General features: G+C 38.7%; 1 protein-coding gene across 1 annotated transcript; it reads left to right on the top strand.

Moving 5' to 3' along the window:
* The first annotated feature begins 1,058 nt into the window (after positions 1–1,058).
* On the top strand, positions 1,059–18,932 carry LOC125481681 (elongator complex protein 1-like). The gene is made up of 11 exons (XM_048593544.1): positions 1,059–1,844; positions 3,424–3,625; positions 4,526–4,587; positions 8,493–8,555; positions 10,495–10,555; positions 10,841–10,954; positions 11,068–11,179; positions 12,834–12,961; positions 14,498–14,652; positions 17,351–17,429; positions 18,581–18,932. Exons 1-11 carry the CDS (start codon positions 1,794–1,796, stop codon positions 18,640–18,642), a joined length of 1,089 nt encoding a protein of 362 aa, XP_048449501.1. The 5' UTR covers positions 1,059–1,793; the 3' UTR covers positions 18,643–18,932.
* Positions 18,933–21,332: the final 2,400 nt, after the last annotated feature.

Genomic DNA, 21,332 nt, shown 5'->3' with positions numbered 1-21,332 from the left:
TATGAAGGGTTGAGGTTAGACCAAGAGTATTTTGGAATACTGAATCTAGTGGTGAGAAAGCGATGGACATGGGTTTTAGGAGCAGATGAGCTAAGGAAAGGCAGACACAGGTAATAGATCTGAATGTGGAACCTGAAATGTTTTTGAATGATGATGTTGAGGGGACAATTTGTGGTTAAGTAATAGGAGGAGATGAAGGATAGATCCTTTTGCAACTCCAAATGTAACATTGTAAGAGAGGAAAAGAAGCCGTTGCAAATAATTTTCTGACTACAACCTGACTTTCTGACTAGAAACAAATGAAAGCAAATGAGGACTGTCCCATCCAATGGGACAGCAGAAGATCGTATGGCCAGCTACGACAAAAAGCTCCACATAGGTCAAGCAGGACAAGCAAGTGTATTTTATCATGGCTGCAGTCAAGAACTATGATAGGGACCATTTCAGTTCTGTGGCAGCAGTGGAAAACTGATTGGAAGGATTCAGGGACTTTGAGACAGGAGATGAAAACACATTCAAGGACTTTGAAAGTGAAAGGGAGGTTGGAGAAGGGGTAGACATAGTAGGAGCTGCCGATGCCATAACGATGCCACCCGAAGGTTGCAGGAACAGCACCTCATATTTCACTTGGGAACCCTACAGTCCAAAGGCTTCAATGTGGACTTCACAAGCTTCAAAATCTCCCCAACCCTGACCTCATCCCAAAACCAGCCCAGTTCGACCCTCCTCCTTGACCTGTCCATCTTTTCTCCCACCTATCCGTTCCTCCCACCTCACTGACCAACCCCCACCCCCACCTCCTATCTACCAGCCTCATCCCTGCCAACTTCACCTGTCCGTCTTCCCATGACTGACCAACCCCCATCCTACCTCCCCACCTACACTCACCTTTACTGGCTGCATCCCCGCCTCCTTGACCTGTCCATCTCCTCTCTACCTATCTGCTCCTTTATCCACCTTTCATCTGCCTGTCCCTCTCTCTCTATTTATTTCTGAATCCCCTTCCCCTCCCCCATTTCTGAAGAAGGGTCCAGACCCGAAACGTCAGCTTTCCTGCTCCTCCGATGCTGCTTGGCCTGCTGTGTTCATCCAGCTCTACACTTTGTTATTGGAGAAGGGGTAGTAGTTTGGAAACACGGAGTAGGCAAAGTTATTATATTTTGACCATTTTTGAAGGGCTGTGGCACTACCTGTGGAGAGAACATTAGTTGAGGTTAATTTTTCACTGAATGCTCAGATCAGTTTGTAGCTTTGAAAATTGCTCACCAATATGTGCATGTTTATAACGTATACCACTTTTATTTCCAATGTGATGGCTTCTACTACCTTTGTGCCATCAGATAATGTGAGCGTAGTCCATCAATTGGAACCTGCAAAATAGGCTTTACTCTGGTCATATCTGCTTTCAGAATTTATTATGGAACTGTACACTCAGTATGTGCTTTGATGCTCAGTCAGTGGGTCTGAAGTGGTTCAGTCTATAATGTTGCAGACAAAATGGTGCCAGGTGGAAACCCCCTGTGCCTACCGTGAGTGCCTTGTGAAAACTAAAATTTATGCTGATTTTCTTTTCCTTCCAGCCCCACGGAAACACAGTTAGCTCCTTTACTTGATACCTTGTGAGTGTACAATTGTCTTGCATACGTAACCCACATTTTATTCCCCTTCTGAGCAGTATTGCATGGTTTGATGTACAAGTGTAGCACAGAATTGCCTCTGTTGTTGGCTGATGTTGCTTTCTTTCAGGTCCTCAGCATTTCACAGAGCTTCTTAACTTGGTAAAGGACCAACAGATGTACAGTGAAGCCTTGAAGATATTCCCAGTAAACAGCCAGGAATATAAGGTATGGTGCGAAGTTTTGTGTCTAACAGCAACCACCTCAGGTTATTGATGTTCAGAGAATTGTCAAGAGAAGATGATCAAGTTTAGTTGGGACAGTCACGTTCAGCCCTTGGCACCAATTCTACCCTTTTCCCCAGGTACTCTGAATTAAACTATTATGAATCTCAATGGCTTGATCAACCCTAAGCTAAGCTTCTAACCCCATATATTTCTAGCACAAAGATGACCAACTTCCACGTCCACGGAATAATTTGCGCCCACTCCTACTTTAACCCATCAGTCTCTCAAGCTTTCACCCATGTCTTTCAGTTCCGGATTTGACAATTCTGATGATCTGCTCAGTGGACTTGCATTCTCCACCCTCTGTGACCTTCACTGTGTTTGAAATTCTGCATCCTATATGCTACCTGACTTATCCATCAGCTCCTTTCATCACTGATGTATGTTGACTCCCAGTCCTTACCACCTCAGCTTTCATATGCTCATCCTCATATTTAAATCTGTTGACAGTTTTCTTTCTTTTTCTCTCTTTGTAACCTCTTGTTTTACTAGCCAACCCTCCAACTCTCTACTTTCTTCTGATCCTGAGCTTTTATGCAATGTACTTTCCTCCATCATACCCACTTGCAGCCACTCCTTCAGCCACCTCAGTTCCAATTATAATATCTCTTACCGCCTCCACCTCCCTTTCTTCCTTTAGGAATCTCTTTCAAAGCTAACCTTTTTGACGAGGCATGAGTAGCATATAATTTGTTGCTTAATGTTCTGTGATGGGCTAATTCAGAGACAATGATCAGAGCCCAACATTGAAGTAAGAGCAAGAAATTTACAGAAGATGGAACCAAATAGAAGGGGAATTGTTATTTAGATTAACATTATTTATAAGTTCACGAAGTTATATAGATATTTGTAAATGGTGATGAGAATATAATTCTGAGATGCAAAACTTAAATAATATGGATGGAGAACAGGCAATTCTTTTTTTTCACGGGTTGTCAATCTACATCCAATAATATTCAGTTAATTTCTGTGAAATCTCTGAGGAATCACTAACATAGTGTGAGACCTGAAAAGTTCAAACAATCAGAAAAGATTGAACAGGTTGGGGCATTTTGCTTTGGAAAAGAGAAGTTTTTAAAATTTAAATTGGTTGGATAGGCTATATGGAGAGTATGTTTCCACTTGAAACAGAATTCAAAAATAGAGGATGCAACTGTGACATAATTACTAATAAATCCAAAACGGAAACTAGGAAATATTTCCTTATTCAGAAAGTGGTTAGAATGTGCAATTTGCTACCACAGGAAATAGTTGAGAAAAGTTGCTTAGATGTTATTAAGAGGAAGCTTGATGAATACATGAAAGAAAAGGGGATGAAAAACATGACGAGGCTGAGATGAAGTAGATGAAATGGGAGAGTTTTATGCAGGGCATAAACATCAACACAGACCATTTGGGCTGAATGGGCAGCTTCTGTGCTGTTTATTCTTTGTTATATGTAAAAGTTAATAAAAGAAAATGGAGAATGCACCTCATTTTTTTTGTGAGGATGTCAGCTTTTGATTCTTCTCTCATTGCAGGACATAAGTATTGCATATGGTGAGTATCTCAATGAGAAGCAGTACTACGAGCAGGCAGGGCTAATCTTTGCACGATGTGGGGAATGCGAAAAGGCACTGGGTGCCTTCCTGCTGTGCAGCAGTTGGCAGCAGGTTTTCTGTATGGCTGCTCAGCTCCACTACACAGAGGACAAAGTGGTTAGCATCGCACGAACTATTGCAGGTAAGGACTGGTAGAACTGTGAAACTTGTCGCAAAGAATTGTGTGGGTTTGAATATTGTCTTTTGTCTCTCAAACCTAGATTGGAATGATGGGTTGGAAGCTTCTTCTCTGGCTCTGTGTATCTTATGTGAAATGAGTTTAGACTGTATCATACTACAGAAGGAGGCAGTTCTACAATTCAAACCCATTTAGCCCTTGAATTAGATCAAGGTAATCCATATCTTAACTCCATTTACCCACTTCTCTCATCTATCAATGTCAATTGAACACTCCTGTCCCTACCACCAGCTTCAACAGTTTGTGCAGAGAGAATTCCGGTTCCTGTCACCAATGATGTAAAGACTGCTCAGCCAGTAGCATTCCCCTTGGGCCTTGGCATAATTTCCCCCTCACCCCAGGGAGTATTTATTACTGATAGGCTCATTTGCAAATGTATCAGCAACAAGCGTGGGAGAGAATTAGCTTGTGATTGGAGGAGTGGCTTCTTACCATTTCCTTCAATTCCTTTTATGCAGTCAATCTTTCTCTGAATGGCTGTCTGAGAAAGCAGATTCTCCCAGGTAATTTAGGGAGTTTTGTCCACTGCTCCTCTGTATCTTCAGGATAGGATGAGTCACTGCTGATGATTGCCCAGGAAATCCTGCCTGCTTTTTACAGAATGGTTGCATCATGCAATGTGAATTGGTGCACCTTTGAGACTGCATTCAGGTGCACTTGGGGACGTTCTACCCTGAGGCTGACTTAACTAAGATTTCTGCAATGATGATAAAAACATGGAATAATATTTCATCAAACACCACTAACATTCCCCATCTTCATGACCCCAAATGCAATTTTCTTTTAATTGAAACTGCACAAGCTCAGCAAAGTGAGTAAGGTGTCTGTCTCTTCTCTTTAAAGGTAAATTGATGGAGCAGCGGAGATATTCGGAAGCAGCACTGGTGCTAGAGCAGTATGCTAAGGTAACTATTTTTACAGATATGTTGCAGACCTGGTTACTATTTGTGACACATTCTAACGCTTAATTACATTTTCATTCCTGCTCAACCTCTCCTCAAGAAAATCCTCCACATCCACATCAACTAGTGAACCTTATTTAGACTGCCTGCAATGCCAGTGTATCTTTCCTTAGATACGTGGCGCAAAACTGTTTCAGTATTCAGCATTCTGGGGTTTCTTCTTTGGTGTGTGTCTGAGTGTGTATGTGTGATTAAGAAAACAGAAAGAGGGTTGGGAGAATCTGCTGTATTAAGGGAATCAAGGCCTTTTAGAAATAAGGCAGGAGATGAGGATTATCAGATCAACCACAATCTCATGGAATATTGAGCCAGATTTAATGAACCGAAAGGCCGAATTCTGCTCCTATTTCTAATGGGCTTTTAGTTACAATTACTGATCTTTGACATATCATAAAAACAGTTCAGGTAGTCACCCTCTACATTGCCCATGTCCTACAGGAAAGCCCTGATAAGTTCATGGTGGCGTGGTCAAAATGAATGAATCAGCATGCAATGAGTTTCAGATCCAAACCCAAGTCCTACTATGCTGTGTTCTCAATTGTGTTTTCAAGCTGATCCGTCAGTTGCAAGCATATCTTTTCTTTTCATAATTTTGCCTCTTTTCTCATCCAGGAATTGTCTTTTCCTGTCAAGGGTTATACCTAGACTGCCCAAACCATTGCTTCTTTTAGCATAGCCCATTTGTTCGACTGCCATTTTTCCTGGCGACTATTGACTCCAATTTATCTGACTTTCCCCACTGTAAGTACTTTGCAGCCACTTAGTTCAACAATCTAAGGAAAAATACATCGGCATTGCAGGCAGCCTAACTAAGGTTCACTAGGTTGATCCTGGATATGGAGGATTTTGTTATGAGGAGAGGTTGAGCAGGTTTAGAAAAATGAGGGGAGACTTTATTTTAACATATAAGATTCTTAGGGCTGCTTGAGAGGTTAGTTGCTAAGAGGTTATTTTCCCTTGTGGCAGAGTCTAGGACCATAATCTCAGAGTAAGAGGTCAGCCATTTAAGGCAGAGATGAGGACGAATTTCTTCTCTCAGATGGTAATGAATCTGTGGAATTCCTCACTGCAGAAAGCTTTAGAGGCTGGGCCGTCAAGGATATTCAAGGCTGAGATAGACAGGTTTCTAATCTGTAAGGCTGAATATAGAAGGTTCAGAAAAGTGATAAGAAAGCAAAGAGGGAATATGAGAAGAGACTGGCAGCTAACATAAAACAAATTCCAAAGTTTTCCATGTGCATACAACTATTATAAGGGTAGTCGAAGGAGGAATAGGGCTGTTTGGAGACCAAAAAAGAGATTTACACATGGAGGCAGAGGGCATGGCTGAAGTTTTAAATGAATATTTCACATCTTTCTTCACCAAAGAGAAACATGCTACACAGAACATGATGAAAGAGGATGTAAATAGGTCGCTAGAAGGGTTTAAACTTGAAAGGGGGACGGTATTGGATGGGATATTTGTACTTAAAGTTAATAAGAGAAAGATAGGACGAGGTGCATTCAAGGATATTAAGGGAAGTGAGAATGGAAATTACAAAGGTACTGACAATTTTTCAATCTTCCGGGGATCTGGAAAATTATAAATAACACATCCTTGCTGAAGAAAGGGTGCAAGGATAAGCCAAGCAACTACAGACAAACCAGTTTAATTTCCATGATTGGAAAACTTAAAAGGAACATAACATGACAAAATTAATAGCAAGGTAGACAAATGTGGGTTAACTAAGGAGAGACAGTATTGATTTTTGAGGGAAAATCATGTTTACCTAACTTACTGGATCTTTTTTGCTGATGTAACAGAGAGGGTTGATTAGTTTAATGCTGTTGATGTGATGTACATGGACTTTCAGAAGGCACTTGATACAGTGCTGCACTACAGATTGTAAGTAAAGTTAGACATCATGGAATGAAAGAGACAGTAGCAATGTGGATGCAAAATTGGCTGATTGATAGGAAAGAGAGTAATGGTTGGTGGATGTTTATCGGGCTTGGACAAAAGTTCGTACCAGAGTTCTCCAAGGGGTCAGTGTTAGGACCATTATTCTTTCTGATATATATTTATGTTCGAGACCTTGGGAAGCAGGGCTCAATTTCAAAATTTGAAGATGAATCTAAACCTGGAAGTATTGTGAAGAGGATAGTGTAGAATTTCAAAAGAACCATAGACAAGTTGGTGGAATAGTGAAATAGGTGGCATTTGAATTTCAATGTGGAGAAGTATAAGGTGATGCAATATAAAATAAATGATACAATGGAATAGGGTCGCAGGAGCAGAGGAATATGAGTGTATATGTGCATAAATGATTAAAGGTGTCAAGACAGGTTGAGAGACCAGTTAATTAAACACACAGTATCCTTGGCTTTATTAATAGGGGCATAGACTACAGGCGTTATGCTGAACTTCTATATCACTTTAGCCTCAGCTGAAACTTTGCATTCAGGACTGGGTGCCACATTTTACAAAGAATGTGAAGGCATTATGAGAAAGTGCAGAAGAAGTTTCACGAGAATGCTTCCAGAGATGAGTAATTTCCATTATGGAGATACATTGGACAAGTTGTAACTGTTTACCTTGGAAAAGCGAAAGCTGAGAGGAAATCTGATAGAAGCAAATGGAAGCATAATTCAGAAGTAACTCTAAAAAGGGTATTGGAATGGTACTTGAAAGCTAGACATTTGTAGGGATACAGGGAAAGAATGAGGGGAGTGTACTTCTTGGATAGTTCGACCAAAGCTGCTACAGACTTGATGGGCTAAATGGCTTCCTATGTTGTATGATTCTATACACTTCCACCTGGTTCTCTCTCCTCAAACTTTGCAAAGGGTTATTTCAGTTATTATACAGGTTGCCCTTAATTAAAGCAGTTTTGATTAACGTAGCTTTGCTTTAACTTGGTTTTAACTGTACTATCCATCATTCCAATAATGTACACTGGCTTCACGATTACATGGTTCTTACCAACTCTGAGCAGCATGGAGGAATAAATGTGCACCAGACCTCTGCAGTCCTGGTCAAGTTCCTGGTTGTTCAGCTTGTTTTGGCTGTTGCCTGCCTCAGTTAAAGCTGGATCAGTTTTTAAAAATTGTCCCCAAGGACATTCACCCCTCCACTTCCAAAGCAGCAGAGAAGCAGTCCGATGGTCCTCAAGCTTCAACTTTCAGAATTGCAAATGAGTCGGGTGAAAATCCACAGCCTACTACCTCTAGATAAGCAATATTATATATCAGTCAAGAAACATGATAAGATATCCTTTTTGCATACTTTCATGACTCTTTTGGTGTTTTGTATCAACTTTGTGCTCATATATTCTGTACTTGTTTGATGTGCCAGGAAGAGAACCCGGGCATTTACATGGGTTTCAATGCAAATGTGTTTTTCTAACGATGTGTTTTTGCTGAACTTGGTGATTTTCAGTAACGTAACAACTGTGCTAATTGAGGATTATCTATATGCTGGTTTTTGTATATTAGTTGTGTCTGAATCCTGAGGAATCTCCTCAGTTAGTTTCCTTGGATGTGATCCAGACCTGGCTCAATTTTGGTACTATTTGGAAAATACTTTCTTGAAGAATGTGGAAGGCTGTACAGTGACTGTAACCTTCCTACTTTCAGGTCACACAACTGTTTTATAAAAATATACTTTAATTCCGAATAAGAAAGTAATTTTAAATTCAATGCATTGCACATTTTGGGAAATAATCCTCTTCCAGAGTTCAGCTAACTGTGCACCATTCTTGCCTAGAAGACAGTAAATGCTCGTGGCTGTGAATGTTTATTGCAATGGATTCTTTTAAACTTGATCTTTAGTTATATATGTAAGAGTTTTTTGACATGTCTCTCAACAGGACTATGAAGAGGCAATTACATCACTTCTAGATGGTGCAGGCTGGGAAGAATCACTAAGATTGGTAAAGATTTCAATCTCATGTCATCTTAATTGATTGATTCATGGAGTACACAAATGTTTGTTTTCCATTTCCTTGGTTATTTTGCAGTTTTACCTGATCAACATGAAAACTATGATTTGCATAATTTCAAATTGTTGAACTATCCAAGTATTTTTTAATAAATAAACCTTTTCTCTAATTTTATGTCTTGCCATCATGCTGCGATTCATCCCTTTCTCCACTAACCACTTGGTCGCTGGCATCCTGGTGGTTAATTAGGGTTACACATATATCTATTTGGAATTGCAGTCAGAGACAGCAAATATATCCAAAATTGAATACAGTAGTATCTGATTATAATAAATACTCCCATTTTCTCAGACAGCAACTGCTGCTGATGATTCTGCTATGGCTATTTTGCCTCATCTATATCCTTATTTTCCTTTTTTAGTTGCCCCATTACTAACCTCTTATCTCACACGATCATCATTTTTCTTATTTAATCTCTCCTGCATTCCATCCACTACATCACAGACCCTCTGTTGTTCTTTCTTTTCTCTCCTCCTCTTTTCTGTCTCTGTGAATTTGCATAAAACATTTTACAACTCTAAATCTTTACAAATGTCTCAAAGGTTATTGACCTGAAACAGTTTCTGTCATGATAGATTCCATTTGATCTGCTGAGTTCCAGAATTTTCTGTTTTTTAAGAGGGAATCAGAGGTTATGGGGAACATGCAGGAAAATGGACATGAGGAATGTTGGATCAGCCATGATCCTGTTGAATGGTGGAGCAGGCTCAAGGGGCTGAGTGGCCTATTCTGTTCCTTTCTCTTATAGCTTATGGTTTAACACAATAAGTATGTGAAGAAAAATTATAACAAGATACTGGCTAGAAGACGAAAAAAACGTTTATAAAGCATTTTTCACAACTTTGGGGCATTTCAAAGTGCTTTTGGGGTTGTCCTATGATGAGAGGCTAAGTAAATCATGCCTTAATTCTCTGTAGTTTAAAAGAATGAGAGGAAATATAATTGAAACAATAAAGATTTTGAAAGGGCTTGACAGGGGAGGTACATATTAAAGAGCACAGTCTCAGAATGAGAGGTCAGTCGTTTAGGACTGAGACAGTGTTGTGGAATTTTGGTGTTCTCTACCATGGAGAATTGTGGATATTCCATCATTAGAAACATTTAAGGTAGACAGATTTTTGGTCTTTCAGAGAATCAGTGGATATGTGGAGTGGGTAGCACTATGGAATTGAAGCCCAAAATTGGCCATGAACTTTTTCCATCTCACTGTTTCCCACCGTGGACCACCCCAATTTCACACTCCCAAACATGTAATTGAACCTTTTCTTCGATCTTGGCCTGCTTCCGATCTCCATTTCTGATCAAATTTATCTTGCTGAATGCCTCATTTCATAACAAAACAAACAACTGTAACCTCTATTAATTTAGCAAATCACTGAAGGAATCTGAGTGAATTAAAACAAACATTTGGAAGAAAAGTGTCAAATGGAAAATAAAATAGTGATAAAACAATAACAGAATATGGAAGACAGCAAGAAAGAGATGCAAACTAAAAGGTACAGAAACTATTGGAGAGTAAAATGGACAATTACAGGATATTTTAAACATTTTGCTTAGTGGTCAGCGCCAAAAGGTCATGACATACAGATTTGCACAGTAGAAAATACTTGCATTTGTTGGGTTGGTTAGAAGAACAAGCAAACTTAAATTTATATAGTGCCTTTCGCATACCCAAGTCCTTTGCAACCAGTTAAGCACTTTAACGTTTAGCCAGTTGTGCTGTAGAAATCATGGTAGACGTTCACACACCAAGGTCTGGCAAAAGGCAGTGTTGTAATGGGCAGTAAATCAGCTTGGCAGTGTTGAATGAGAAGTAAATATTGTCTCAAATCAAAAAGAATGATTAAACAAATTTCTCTTATTTTCTTAGATTTACAAGTACAGCAGGACTGATATTTTGGAAACTAACCTGAAACCTTCCATATTGGAAGGTAGGTGATACATTCTCCACATTTGCAGAATGCTTCACTGGTGAACTTCAGTACAGTCTTGAATAAATTGCAGTAACGCATGCTTTCCATATTAAAATTTGCATAAATTAATTTCTTAATGCTAGTATTGTTGAGTTACAACCTCAGTCAGGAGCTGATCCTGGGATGCTTCTATGCCAAGATTTTACAAGTAATCAATAAGATGATACTGTAAAATTCTATCTAAAGGAAAAAGAAAATTGTAAAATATTAAGCTTTGCTCTATTAAACTTCTTTTCCCTTCAGCTCATAGTAATCACATGGCATTCCTAGATGCACAGAAAACGTTATTTATACGTCATAAATCTCGACTGGCTGTTGTTCGGGAAAACAAAGAAAAAGAACAGGAAGGATTTTTAGGTAACTGGGAAGATTCCTCACTTAATGATCTTCTTTCATACCTGACCCAGTGATTTTGATTTAAAAAGAAGTAGAAATTGTGACTTTTATTTCTTAATTTTGTTTTTTTTAAGATGAGGAAATGGCTGACGGACCAAACGCAGATCTATATTCAGAAGCTAGCAGTTTACAGTCAGCCAGCGGAATGAGCTCCAAATATTCACACAGTAACTCCAGGATCTCAGCGTAAGTTTGAATTTAATAGTCCCAACATGATTTCCATTTCTTCATTGTCTGACTCAGCTGCACAAAATAAAGCATTGGAATTTAAAACAGATTAATAATGTGATAAATTTCAGAATATCAGCGTGTATTGAGACTTGACTAATAGGCAGGAAACAGAGAGTGGGGATAAAGGGTTCTTTTGCTGATTGATGACCTTGACCAGTGGGGTTCTATGGCGATCACTGCTGGAACCACAACTGTTTATAATATATATTAATGACTTGGAGGAAGGAAGTGAATGTACTGTAACCAAGTTTGCAAACGAAACAAAAATAAGTGGAAAGACAGGTTGCAAGAGGGATACAAACAGTTTATGGAGAGATATTGAAAGGTTAAGTAAGTGGACAAAATGTTGGCAAATGCAGTATGATGGGAAAAATGTGAAATTGTTTACTTTGGAAGGGAGAACAAAAGAACAGTATTAATTAAGTGGAGGAAAAACAGCAGAAAGCTACAACACAAAAGGGCTTGGGGGTCCTTATACATGAAACAGAAATTTGTTAAATAATGTTGGTTAAAGGTTAAATATTGGCCGGTACACCAATAGAACTTAGGTGGGGCGGGGAGCAAATAATCCTCCGCAAAATAAAGGGCAGAATGTAATGTGGCTTCAGTATAGATTATATAATTTGTTTTAAATTAGTATTAAAGGTAGTTACTTCAAGTTTCCATTTGCATTTGCAACCATTATGGTACTTTGAGATGGTCTGCATTGCAAGTTGATACTTTCAGGTTAGACCTATGAACTACTGATACTGGATGGGCAGTGCTTATGCATTTATTTCAAATGCAATTGAGATAAGAATCCCATGTAAGAAGTTGTAGTGGTACATCAGTAAGGGTTTATTTGGGCTTTCTATCTGGTTAAATACGTAATTTGTAGTTTCACACGTATGATTTCACTAAACCTTTTAAAGGCCACAAAAAATAAATTTTCAGGTTTTTGGTTCTGTTTATTATTTAATTTATGCAGATTTGGCATATGACTTAAGCCATTTTTAGAGTATTGCCACCACCAGTGCGCAACTTAGAAGTAGTTAGGACTGGGCATGATTCAAAAAAGATTCATATGACATCTTTGAAAGCCTGAAAAGTGATTTACAGGTAATTAACTACTTTTAATGGTCTTTCCCTGTTATACTATCTTCTTGCGTTATGTGGAGGCACTGTACCAATGCTCGTGTAACAAAAACTCCGAAAGCAATTATGAGATAATCAGCCATGTAATTTGCTTTTGAAGTGATTATTGTTTGAAGAATAAACATTGATGCACAACCTGGAATAATTCACTTGCTCCTTTTCTAAATAGTGAAGTGGGATATTTTGCATCTAACAATAGGGCAGGCAAGCCTTGTTTTGCATTTCATCCACAAGTCAGCACCTTCTGTAGTTCAGCATTCCACTTCAGCACTGGAATTGCTGGCCTAAAATTTTGTGCTTGGGTCTGTGAATCGGGTGAATTGAGGTTAACCCACACCAAAGGCTTCTGACTAACTGATGTTATTAATACAAAGATTTTTATTATTCCCTGTTTCTCTAAACCTGTATGACTACAATGCACCAGTGAGCGTATCTGAAATAGGGTATGCTGAGTTTGTATGTTTGAATTTCACAGACGAAGTTCAAAGAATCGTCGGAAGGCAGAAAGGAAGAGGTACAGCTTGAAGGAGGGAAGTCCATTGGAGGACGTGGCACTGTTGGAAGCATTAGGAGAAATTATATCCACTTTGGACAAATTGACTGGTATTCCTAATTCCATTTCTATCATTGCTTACATGTAAACATAAGATTCTAGATTTCTTTTGCAGAGGTTATGTGTATGATTATGAGATTTTACTTGCCCAATCCTTAATGCTGTAGGGACTAATCATTGTCATTGGCACATAAACAAAACAATAAGTGTTGTATAAACCTAAAACACTTACTATTTATGAGGTGATCAAAGAACAACAAGAATACACTGTCATTTGTGTCATCATAAAATGGATTCCTTATTATTTCCTAAGTGAAGTATGAGGAAGTAACTTAGTTGGCAGTGTGAGGTCCTTGGAGAGAAACAGTAATATATTCAGCTAGGATTGAATCAGAACTGCATGTGCTTGATTCTTCTTTATTGATTTCACACTCCCTCTGCTGATACATATGTGTATGATAGCCATAAGTGGACTAAATGCACAGTGCAATTTTCAATCTAGTACAAGCAAATTTATGTATTCCAGACAACGCATGATGGCCGTTATTTTTCTGCAGAATGACGTTTTTACGTGGAGGTTAGCAGTGAAGTGTTTAAATGTGCTTACCTTGATTAGCACACTCTCATTGTTCCTTTTATTGCAATGAAAGTTTGCAACGCTTTTGGATTCAGTTATTCAAATTTCTTCTACAAAATACAGATTTGATTCTTGGCATTGCTTTCAATTCCCTTTGCTTTGTTTTTTGAAAAGAAAAGAAAATGGTCCTTTTTGATGCTGAATTGTAACGGTGCTTGCCAAATTTTGCGTTTTTAGTTGTACTAAAAGGGAAAAATAATTACATTTCTGTAGTACCGTTAACAACATTAGGATGTCACAAAGCACAGAACATCCAACAAATTATTTTTATAATCTAATTTCTGTTGTAAAGTAGGAGGCACAGCAGCCAGTCTTTACATATTGAGCTCCTGCAAACAGCAGTGAGATAATTGAATATATAATTTGCATTTTTAGTTTTGTTGGTTGAGGAGTTAATTGTGGTCAGGACACAAGGAGAATTCCACTGCTGTTCTTTGAAATACCAACATGGAAATTTTTACATCCACCTTAGAGAGCAGGCAGAGCAGTTCAATGCTTCATTGAAAAGACAACATCCTGACAATGCAGCACTGCCTCAGTGCTGCACTTGGAATGTCAGTCTGGATACTATGTTCAAGTCTCTGAAAATTATATTTTAAAAAAACCCTTAAAATTGCAGCTGAACCTGTCATTCATTATCAGCCTTTCTTCCCCAGGTTTTGTTCTCTAGCTATTTTAAGCACATTTTTATTTATTATTAATTTTAGCCACCTTAAGACCCATAACTACAGAGGTGGAAGTAACTCATCCTGGAGAGACTGTCTGAGAAGAGGGGATGAAGAATATTAATATTTTTGATGTAAAACCAATTTACTCCTATACATCACTTTTCAGGCCTTCTGTGTTTTTTCAATTTCTTGTAAATGATCGGTTCATGGGGGGTATTTTTTTAAAGATAATTTTACCAGCTTTTTAAAGTTATTCTGTTTGTGGTTCTCTCCATCTGCAGGTGAAGTGCACAGATTGCTGAAGATTTTGGTGCTCTTTGGATATGACATTCTAGCTTCAGAGCTTCAGCAGGCTCTGGATGAAACCCTACAGCTTGTGGAAAAATCCATCCCTGAAATCTGGCTGCCTGACCTTAAAAATGCAGCTGTATATCCAGTCAGTAAAGTCAAAGCATTCTTCATAAATAACACAAGCTTACCTTTTTCTCTCAATTCAGTCTTGAAGTCTAGTCTTAAAATTACATGTGTTACTTACCTTAATCTTAAGATTCAATCTCCTAATAACCAAAAGTCACATAGTTTGCAACAAGTCTGTCAGAATGTTGAGTACTCAGATCATGTCCTTGGTTTGTACAATTTTGCAGACGTGCAAAAGGGAAAATGGAGGTCTGTGTTATAGGTACAATCTCTTGTCTGTTTCTCTCATCTAGTAAATGTTTTCAGTAGTCACTTCTAAATAAAAGCATTTAGTGACATCTAATAACATACATTTGCATTTTCTAAAAGCACTGGATGTTGCCATTTTTGGCAAGACCAGCATTTATTTCCCATTCCTAAGTGACCTTAAAACAACTGTCTTGCTGGGCCATGTCAGAGGACAGTTAAGAGTCAGCCATCTTCCTGTACGTTTGAAGTCACACATAGGCTTGACTGCGTAAGAACAGTAGATTTCCTTCCCTAAAGGACATTAGTGAACGAGATTGACTTTATCATACTGAGTTACTATGATTATCACCATATTGATGCTAACTATTTAATGATACATTTTATTAATTAGTCATTTTAGGTTTCCTGTATGAATTCATGCCTTTGTATTCTTAGTTCAACCCTTAGTATTATTCATAGTATAATACTAAGGGTCCAGACCCGAAACGTCAGCTTTCCTGCTCCTCTGATGCTGCCTGGCCTGCTGTGTTCATCCAGCTCTACACCTTGTTATCTCAGACTCCAGCATCGGCAATTCCTACTATCCAAAATAGAGAAACTATTTTTTTTCCTTCTTACAGCACAAAGAAATTTGATAGTGTTCTAAATGATTAATTGATTTGAAAGGGTGAATTAGGAAAAACTGACAATGATGGAAGATTTGGTAAACACAGGATACAGATTTAAGAACATTGACAAAAGAACTGAAGAGGAGATGATGAGCGAATAAATTTATGTAGTAAATTATTGCTCTGGAATGCACAACCTGAAAGGATGATGGAAGCAGACCACTAATAACTGTAAGAAGGGTATTGGTTAAATACTTGAAGAGAAACATTTGCAAGGATGCAGAGAAAAAGCGAGTGTGTTCTTGATTGGATAGCTATAAGGAAAAGCTGGCACAGACCTGCTGGTCTGATTCCTATGCTGTGTGATTCTAATCACCATGCTACCCTGCCTCTATTCATTTGCATATTTGAGGTTGCACATTAAGATTCTGTCTTATTCAAGATGATCATTGCCTGACATTTGTATGATGCCAGTGTTACTTGCCACATATCAGGCCAGGCCTGAATTTTGTCCAGGTCTTGCTGTAGTCAGGTACAGACTACTTCTGTTTCTGAGGCATCATGAATGGTGCTGAAGATTGTGCAATCATCAGCATGCATCCCCACCTCTGACTTTGTGATAGAGGGGCATTCTTCTGATGAGACAGGATCAAGCCCAAGGATGGTGGTTGTTTTGTATGGCTGTCTCAGGCTGTGTTTTGACTGGTCTGTGGGACACCTTTGTGAATTTTGTCACAAGCTCCTGGCTGTTGTGAAGGAGGACTTTGCAGGATCAACAGGACTTTGTTCACCATTGTTGTTTCCAATGTCTTGTTTGATACTGGGTGGGTTATCTGAGTTAATTCCATTTATCAGATTTGTAGCTCGGCCATTTTAATGTGAACTGTACTTGTGGACATCAGGTGAGGATGACAGATTTTAGTGAACAAACAGTCTTATAGTTCCAGATTTATTAATGTGGTCAGATTGGATCCCTGTCCCCAGAACTTTAGTGAGAGTCTGAATTAATCAATCAAGTAGCAGTACAATTACACCATGTCTCCCCCTTATTATTCAGATGGTATTCCAAACAGTTTGTACTGAATACCAGTGCCAATTTCATCATCAAAACTCAGTGAAAATTAAAATGCAGACTTTATACCCAGCGCTGTTCTTGTGCAGTGCTCCTATGTCTGGACCAAGGCTCGAGTTCAAGTCAACCTGCATCAGTGGTGTGTTAAAAAAAAAAGCACCGAACAGTTTGATATTGAAAATATCTATCCTTTCTTGGAGATTTTGACAAAAACAGTGCACAGTATCCCAGGAATGGACTCAACAATGTTCAAGAATTTACACCACATTCATTTATTTCATTACTGTGTATAGGAGGCCATTCATCCCCATTAAATTATTTATATTATTCAATTGAATCATCCATATTCCATCTCCCTGCCATGGTTCTGTAGCTCTTAATTCCATTGCCTAAAAAAAATCAGACTCAGTTTTGAAAATTTTAGTTGACTCCCTGCATCAACAGCTTTCAGGAAAAGAGTCTTCCAGATTTCCCTTTGGCTTAAGAACGACTTACTGACGTGATCCCTGCACAGCCTAATTCTAGATTTAAATGTATGCCCTCCCAACCCTATGCACACATGCACGACGGACACACACAATAGGCTTGAATTGATGGACTGAAGGGCCACCATGTCTTCCAGTAAAGGGCTCAGCTTTTCTCTAAGATGAATGAAGAAGAAATAATGTTTGCAAAGATTTTGTTTTATTACTTTATTGGAGCATATATACTGTTTGGGACATTGTATGTTTGTAGGTGGACAATAGAGATTGCATTATCAAAACATTATTTTTCTTTTCTTATTATAGGTTCTTGGTCCTCATTCAACAGCAAATAGCATCACTGCTTCCTTTCAACAACCAAGGAATGGGGGAACACCTCAGCAAGGTCAGTGTGAAGTGGGGTTAATAGCGAAGCCATGGATTAAAGTTCCACAATGCAGTTGCTCACATCCACATCCAAACAATGATTTCATTTAAAACCAGGCCTTCACTTAAAGTGCAATTATCTTGCAGTAAGGAGTTATAAAAAAAGACTTCTTTCACAATCTTGAGATGTTGCCAAAATGCTTTGCAGTCAACAAGGTACTTTTGAAATGTAGTCACTGTTTTAATGCAGCAAGTGTAATAACTAAATTGTGCACAGCAAAATCCCACAAAGAGTAATTGGAACACCAGCTTTAGATGTTGGTTGATGTATAACCATTGGTGAAGACAGCAGGGAGAATGCTAAAATAAATTGAAAATACTATGGATACTGGAAATCTGAAATGAAACAGAAAATGGCAGGAAATTCTCAGAAGGACTGGCTCAGAAGTTCAGTCTTGAAAGGGAGTCACGTTCATCTTGAAGTGTTAACTCTTTTCTCTCCACAAATGTGGTCATACCCACCAAGTATTTCCAGCCCTTTCTGTTTTAATTACAGCAGAGGAACTCTCTTGCTCATCTTCTACGGGATTGGCCTGTGAAATCTTGAATGACCATTTAAGAGAGCAAATAAGGTCTCAGTTTAGAACTTCATGTGAAAGGTATCACCTGTGGTAGTGTGGCAGTCCCTGGTAGTGTGGCAGTCCCCAGTACTGCACTGGGAATGACAATCTAGATTATGCACTCGAAAGAAAACTGAAATTTTAATATTTATACACAGTGGGTGTCGGCACTAATGATTGAGCCACTTAGAAAGAGAATTAAATTTATGTATAGCCTTGAGACAATATAATGTCTGTACTTCATACAGTTAGCAGCAAGCAACAGTATAGCTCTATAGAATTTAGCTACCCTCTGATCAGGTTCTCTGAGGCGTCAATCGTTATTGCCCATCAAAATAACAAACTGTTTGGAATAAATTGATTTCGAAAACGGTCATATTTACTTGATCCAGCTGGCTGAAATACATTTTTAACAAAAATGTCTAAATATCAAGTTGGAGGCTTTTTATCTGGAGAAATCTGGCGAGGATGTTTCTGTCAGTGACATCTCCATCACATTTTGTTACGTGTATCAATTACTAATGTCTTGTTTCATATTTTTCTCCCCCAGAAGAAATTTTTGTCCCTCCTAAACTCAAGAAGAATGTGAAGTGGAAGCTAAATATTCTGTGAAGATACTCCAGTTTGCAGTGTTCCATTTTTGTGTTGTACGTCATTGCACTGCATGCATTACTGTCAATGTAGAGCAATCCAAAGGCAAGGACGCTTGTGAAAATTGATAGCCATGGTGGTTTTCCATCAGGCATGTGATTAACCTCCTACCAGCTGCAGAATTATGATGGATTGAGCACACAACGACATCATTGTGACAATCAGAACTGACAGACCTGTAATCGAAGAGCAAGATGTACTTCTACTGTTATTGTATAGTTTGGTTACAAAATGAAAACAATGCAAATTGATTTGGTCGATTTAATTGTGTCCTTTTCTATGAAGAGTTTATTGATATTAAGAATCTGTTACTTCTCATATCACCTTTGTTCTCACATGATTCAGTTACAAATGCTAGGTGTTTATAAAGGCCTTGTGCAACACATGATAGAAGCAAATTGTGCAACAGCTAATGAATGAATAATGGATAATTCATAATGTTTTAATGTATTAGGTCAAATTTTTAGAATTCAACACAACCACTGCCTTCTGTGATTTTATAAAGCATTAATAATAATAAACTTTACGAATTAAGCTTACATATGACATTTAGAATTTGCTTCTGTCATGTCTATGGCCAAAGTTATTAATAATTGAAGTTATACAGGGGCTTTATAAACACACTGTACTTCTGTCAGAGCACAGTGTTAAAGGTGATTGTGTTGTTTCTTTTTAGCTCAGAACCTGTTCTGAAGTGAGCTAACAATATTGGTGGTCACAATGTTGTGCACCAGTTTCTCCTATGGTATCCGTAATGGTATTTCAGCATTCATGCAGGCTGTCGTCTTTCCAGGAATCCTTCTTGTTGGTATGTAGCTGATCCTATTTAGTGAAGAAAAGTCACTTGGACATGAAACGTTACCTCTGCTTTCTCTATATATATGCTCCAGACCTGTCATGTTTTTCCAGCAATTTCTAATTTCTTACTGCTAAGCCTTGCTCACCCCTCTTTCCTGCCCTTACTGATCACAGTAACTCCCACCTCACCATTGCCACCACCATCACATGTTCATCTTTGTCTTTCAAGCCATAATGACCTCACCCCTCCCTTCTACCTTACCTGCTACAACCCTAAGGCCCACTCAGAAGCCTCTTTCTCTGACTCTGATTGTTTGTGCTTTACTGTTGGTATCTTTCCATCTATGAGAAATGATGAACATGCAGCAAACAATCCATTTGGATGGGGACTCCATTTGATGTACTTTTATTGAAGGTTGTGAAGTCCAATTCTTGAGAGGTAGGCTGTACCACAAGCACCATGCAACATTGTGCTTTACCCACCTCTCCTTTCATTCTTACCGTTGGGGGCCATGTCCCCACAGTCTTGGACATGTGTTCTGGATATGTTCCCCAAACCTCTCCTTTGAAACTCTTCTAATTAGTCTGACCAAGCTTCTGATGACTCTTTCTTTGACTTTCACTGTGAGATGGTTTCTGATGCTATTTGATAATTGAAAGTTCTCCTGAATTTAATTTCTATCTGAACTTTACAACCTGTATGCCAAATTAGTTACCATGTTGAATGTCTAAATCTGGCACTGTTTGTGATCTGACATGTTCTGGGAACCTTGCAGCACTTCCTGTTCTTCTACTGACAGGTGCAGATCATTGGTGTTCTCTACAGTATCTGCATTTCATCTCAGTTGGTGTTGCTCAGCATTGTTTAAACGTGTTTAAAATTTCCTGACCATGACAGATGTCTTCTTGTGATCCAGCAAAGGTCTTGACCCAAGGCTGTGGATTACCTGTGGCTTTTAGAAAGCTCTGGAGGTGGAAATTTATCAAACACACTTGCTATTTCTATATTGTTGCCCCAATCCCCACCTGCATCATCAATTAAATAGTCTATATATTGAAATTGAGAACTAGGATTTGGAGTAGACCGCTAAGCCCCTTGAGCCTGCTCCACCGTTCATTAAGATCTGGACTGATCAATTATCTCAACTTCCCTGTCCTATCATTGTATCCTTGAAGCTTGTGACATCAAGGATCTATCAATCTCAGCCTTGAATATACTCAAAAAAGAGCATCCACAGCACTTGTGGGGAAACTCCACAGCTTCACAATCCTCAAGTGAAGAAATGTCTTTGCATCTCTGTCCTAAATGGCTGCTCGCCAATTCTGAGACTCAAACCCTAGTTCTAGATTCTCCAGCTGGCGGTAGAAACCATAGCAGTATTGCTCCTTAAAAACTTTACACTTTTTAATTAAGTCACATTCATTCTGCTGAATTCTAAGAAATTTTGTGGCCTTGTGTGTCTCGGTTGCTGTTTCAACAAGCACAGTATGTTGTATGTTGCTTGCACATGGATAGTGATGGTAGAGGCTTCATTTTTCCATCACATGGCTGACCAGGAATCTCTCCTGCTTTTATTATTACAAGGATTTTCAGATTAGTACTTAACTCATTCTTATGTTATTATGAAAGCATCATCCTTGCCCATCAAGTTGATTGGGTGGGACTCAGATGCAAAGATGCAACTTCCTTATGACAGGAGATTAAAAAAAACACACTCCAGACATGACTGCACCAAAAGCCCTATTATAGTTGCATTCCTCCAACATTCATGCAGAAAAGGCTAATGGACCATCTACCCTCCTAAATGCTTACTGCACCTACATGCTACATTTCATGTAGATTCTCTCTCTCT

The sequence above is a fragment of the Rhincodon typus genome, unplaced genomic scaffold (assembly GCF_021869965.1).
Source record: "Rhincodon typus isolate 14 unplaced genomic scaffold, sRhiTyp1.1 hic_rhity00003067, whole genome shotgun sequence".
NCBI classification, from domain to species: domain Eukaryota; kingdom Metazoa; phylum Chordata; class Chondrichthyes; order Orectolobiformes; family Rhincodontidae; genus Rhincodon; species Rhincodon typus.
This window is presented reverse-complemented; position numbering and strand designations above follow the sequence as displayed.

Excerpts from the sequence above, each read along its gene's own strand:
- LOC125481681 (XM_048593544.1), top strand. The coding sequence starts at position 1,794 with ATGTACAGTGAAGCCTTGAAGATATTCCCAGTAAACAGCCAGGAATAT. Across the intron at positions 8,556-10,494 it reads GGGAAGAATCACTAAGATTG|ATTTACAAGTACAGCAGGAC; the intron begins GTAAAGATTTCA and ends TTATTTTCTTAG. Across the intron at positions 12,962-14,497 it reads CACTTTGGACAAATTGACTG|GTGAAGTGCACAGATTGCTG; the intron begins GTATTCCTAATT and ends CTCCATCTGCAG.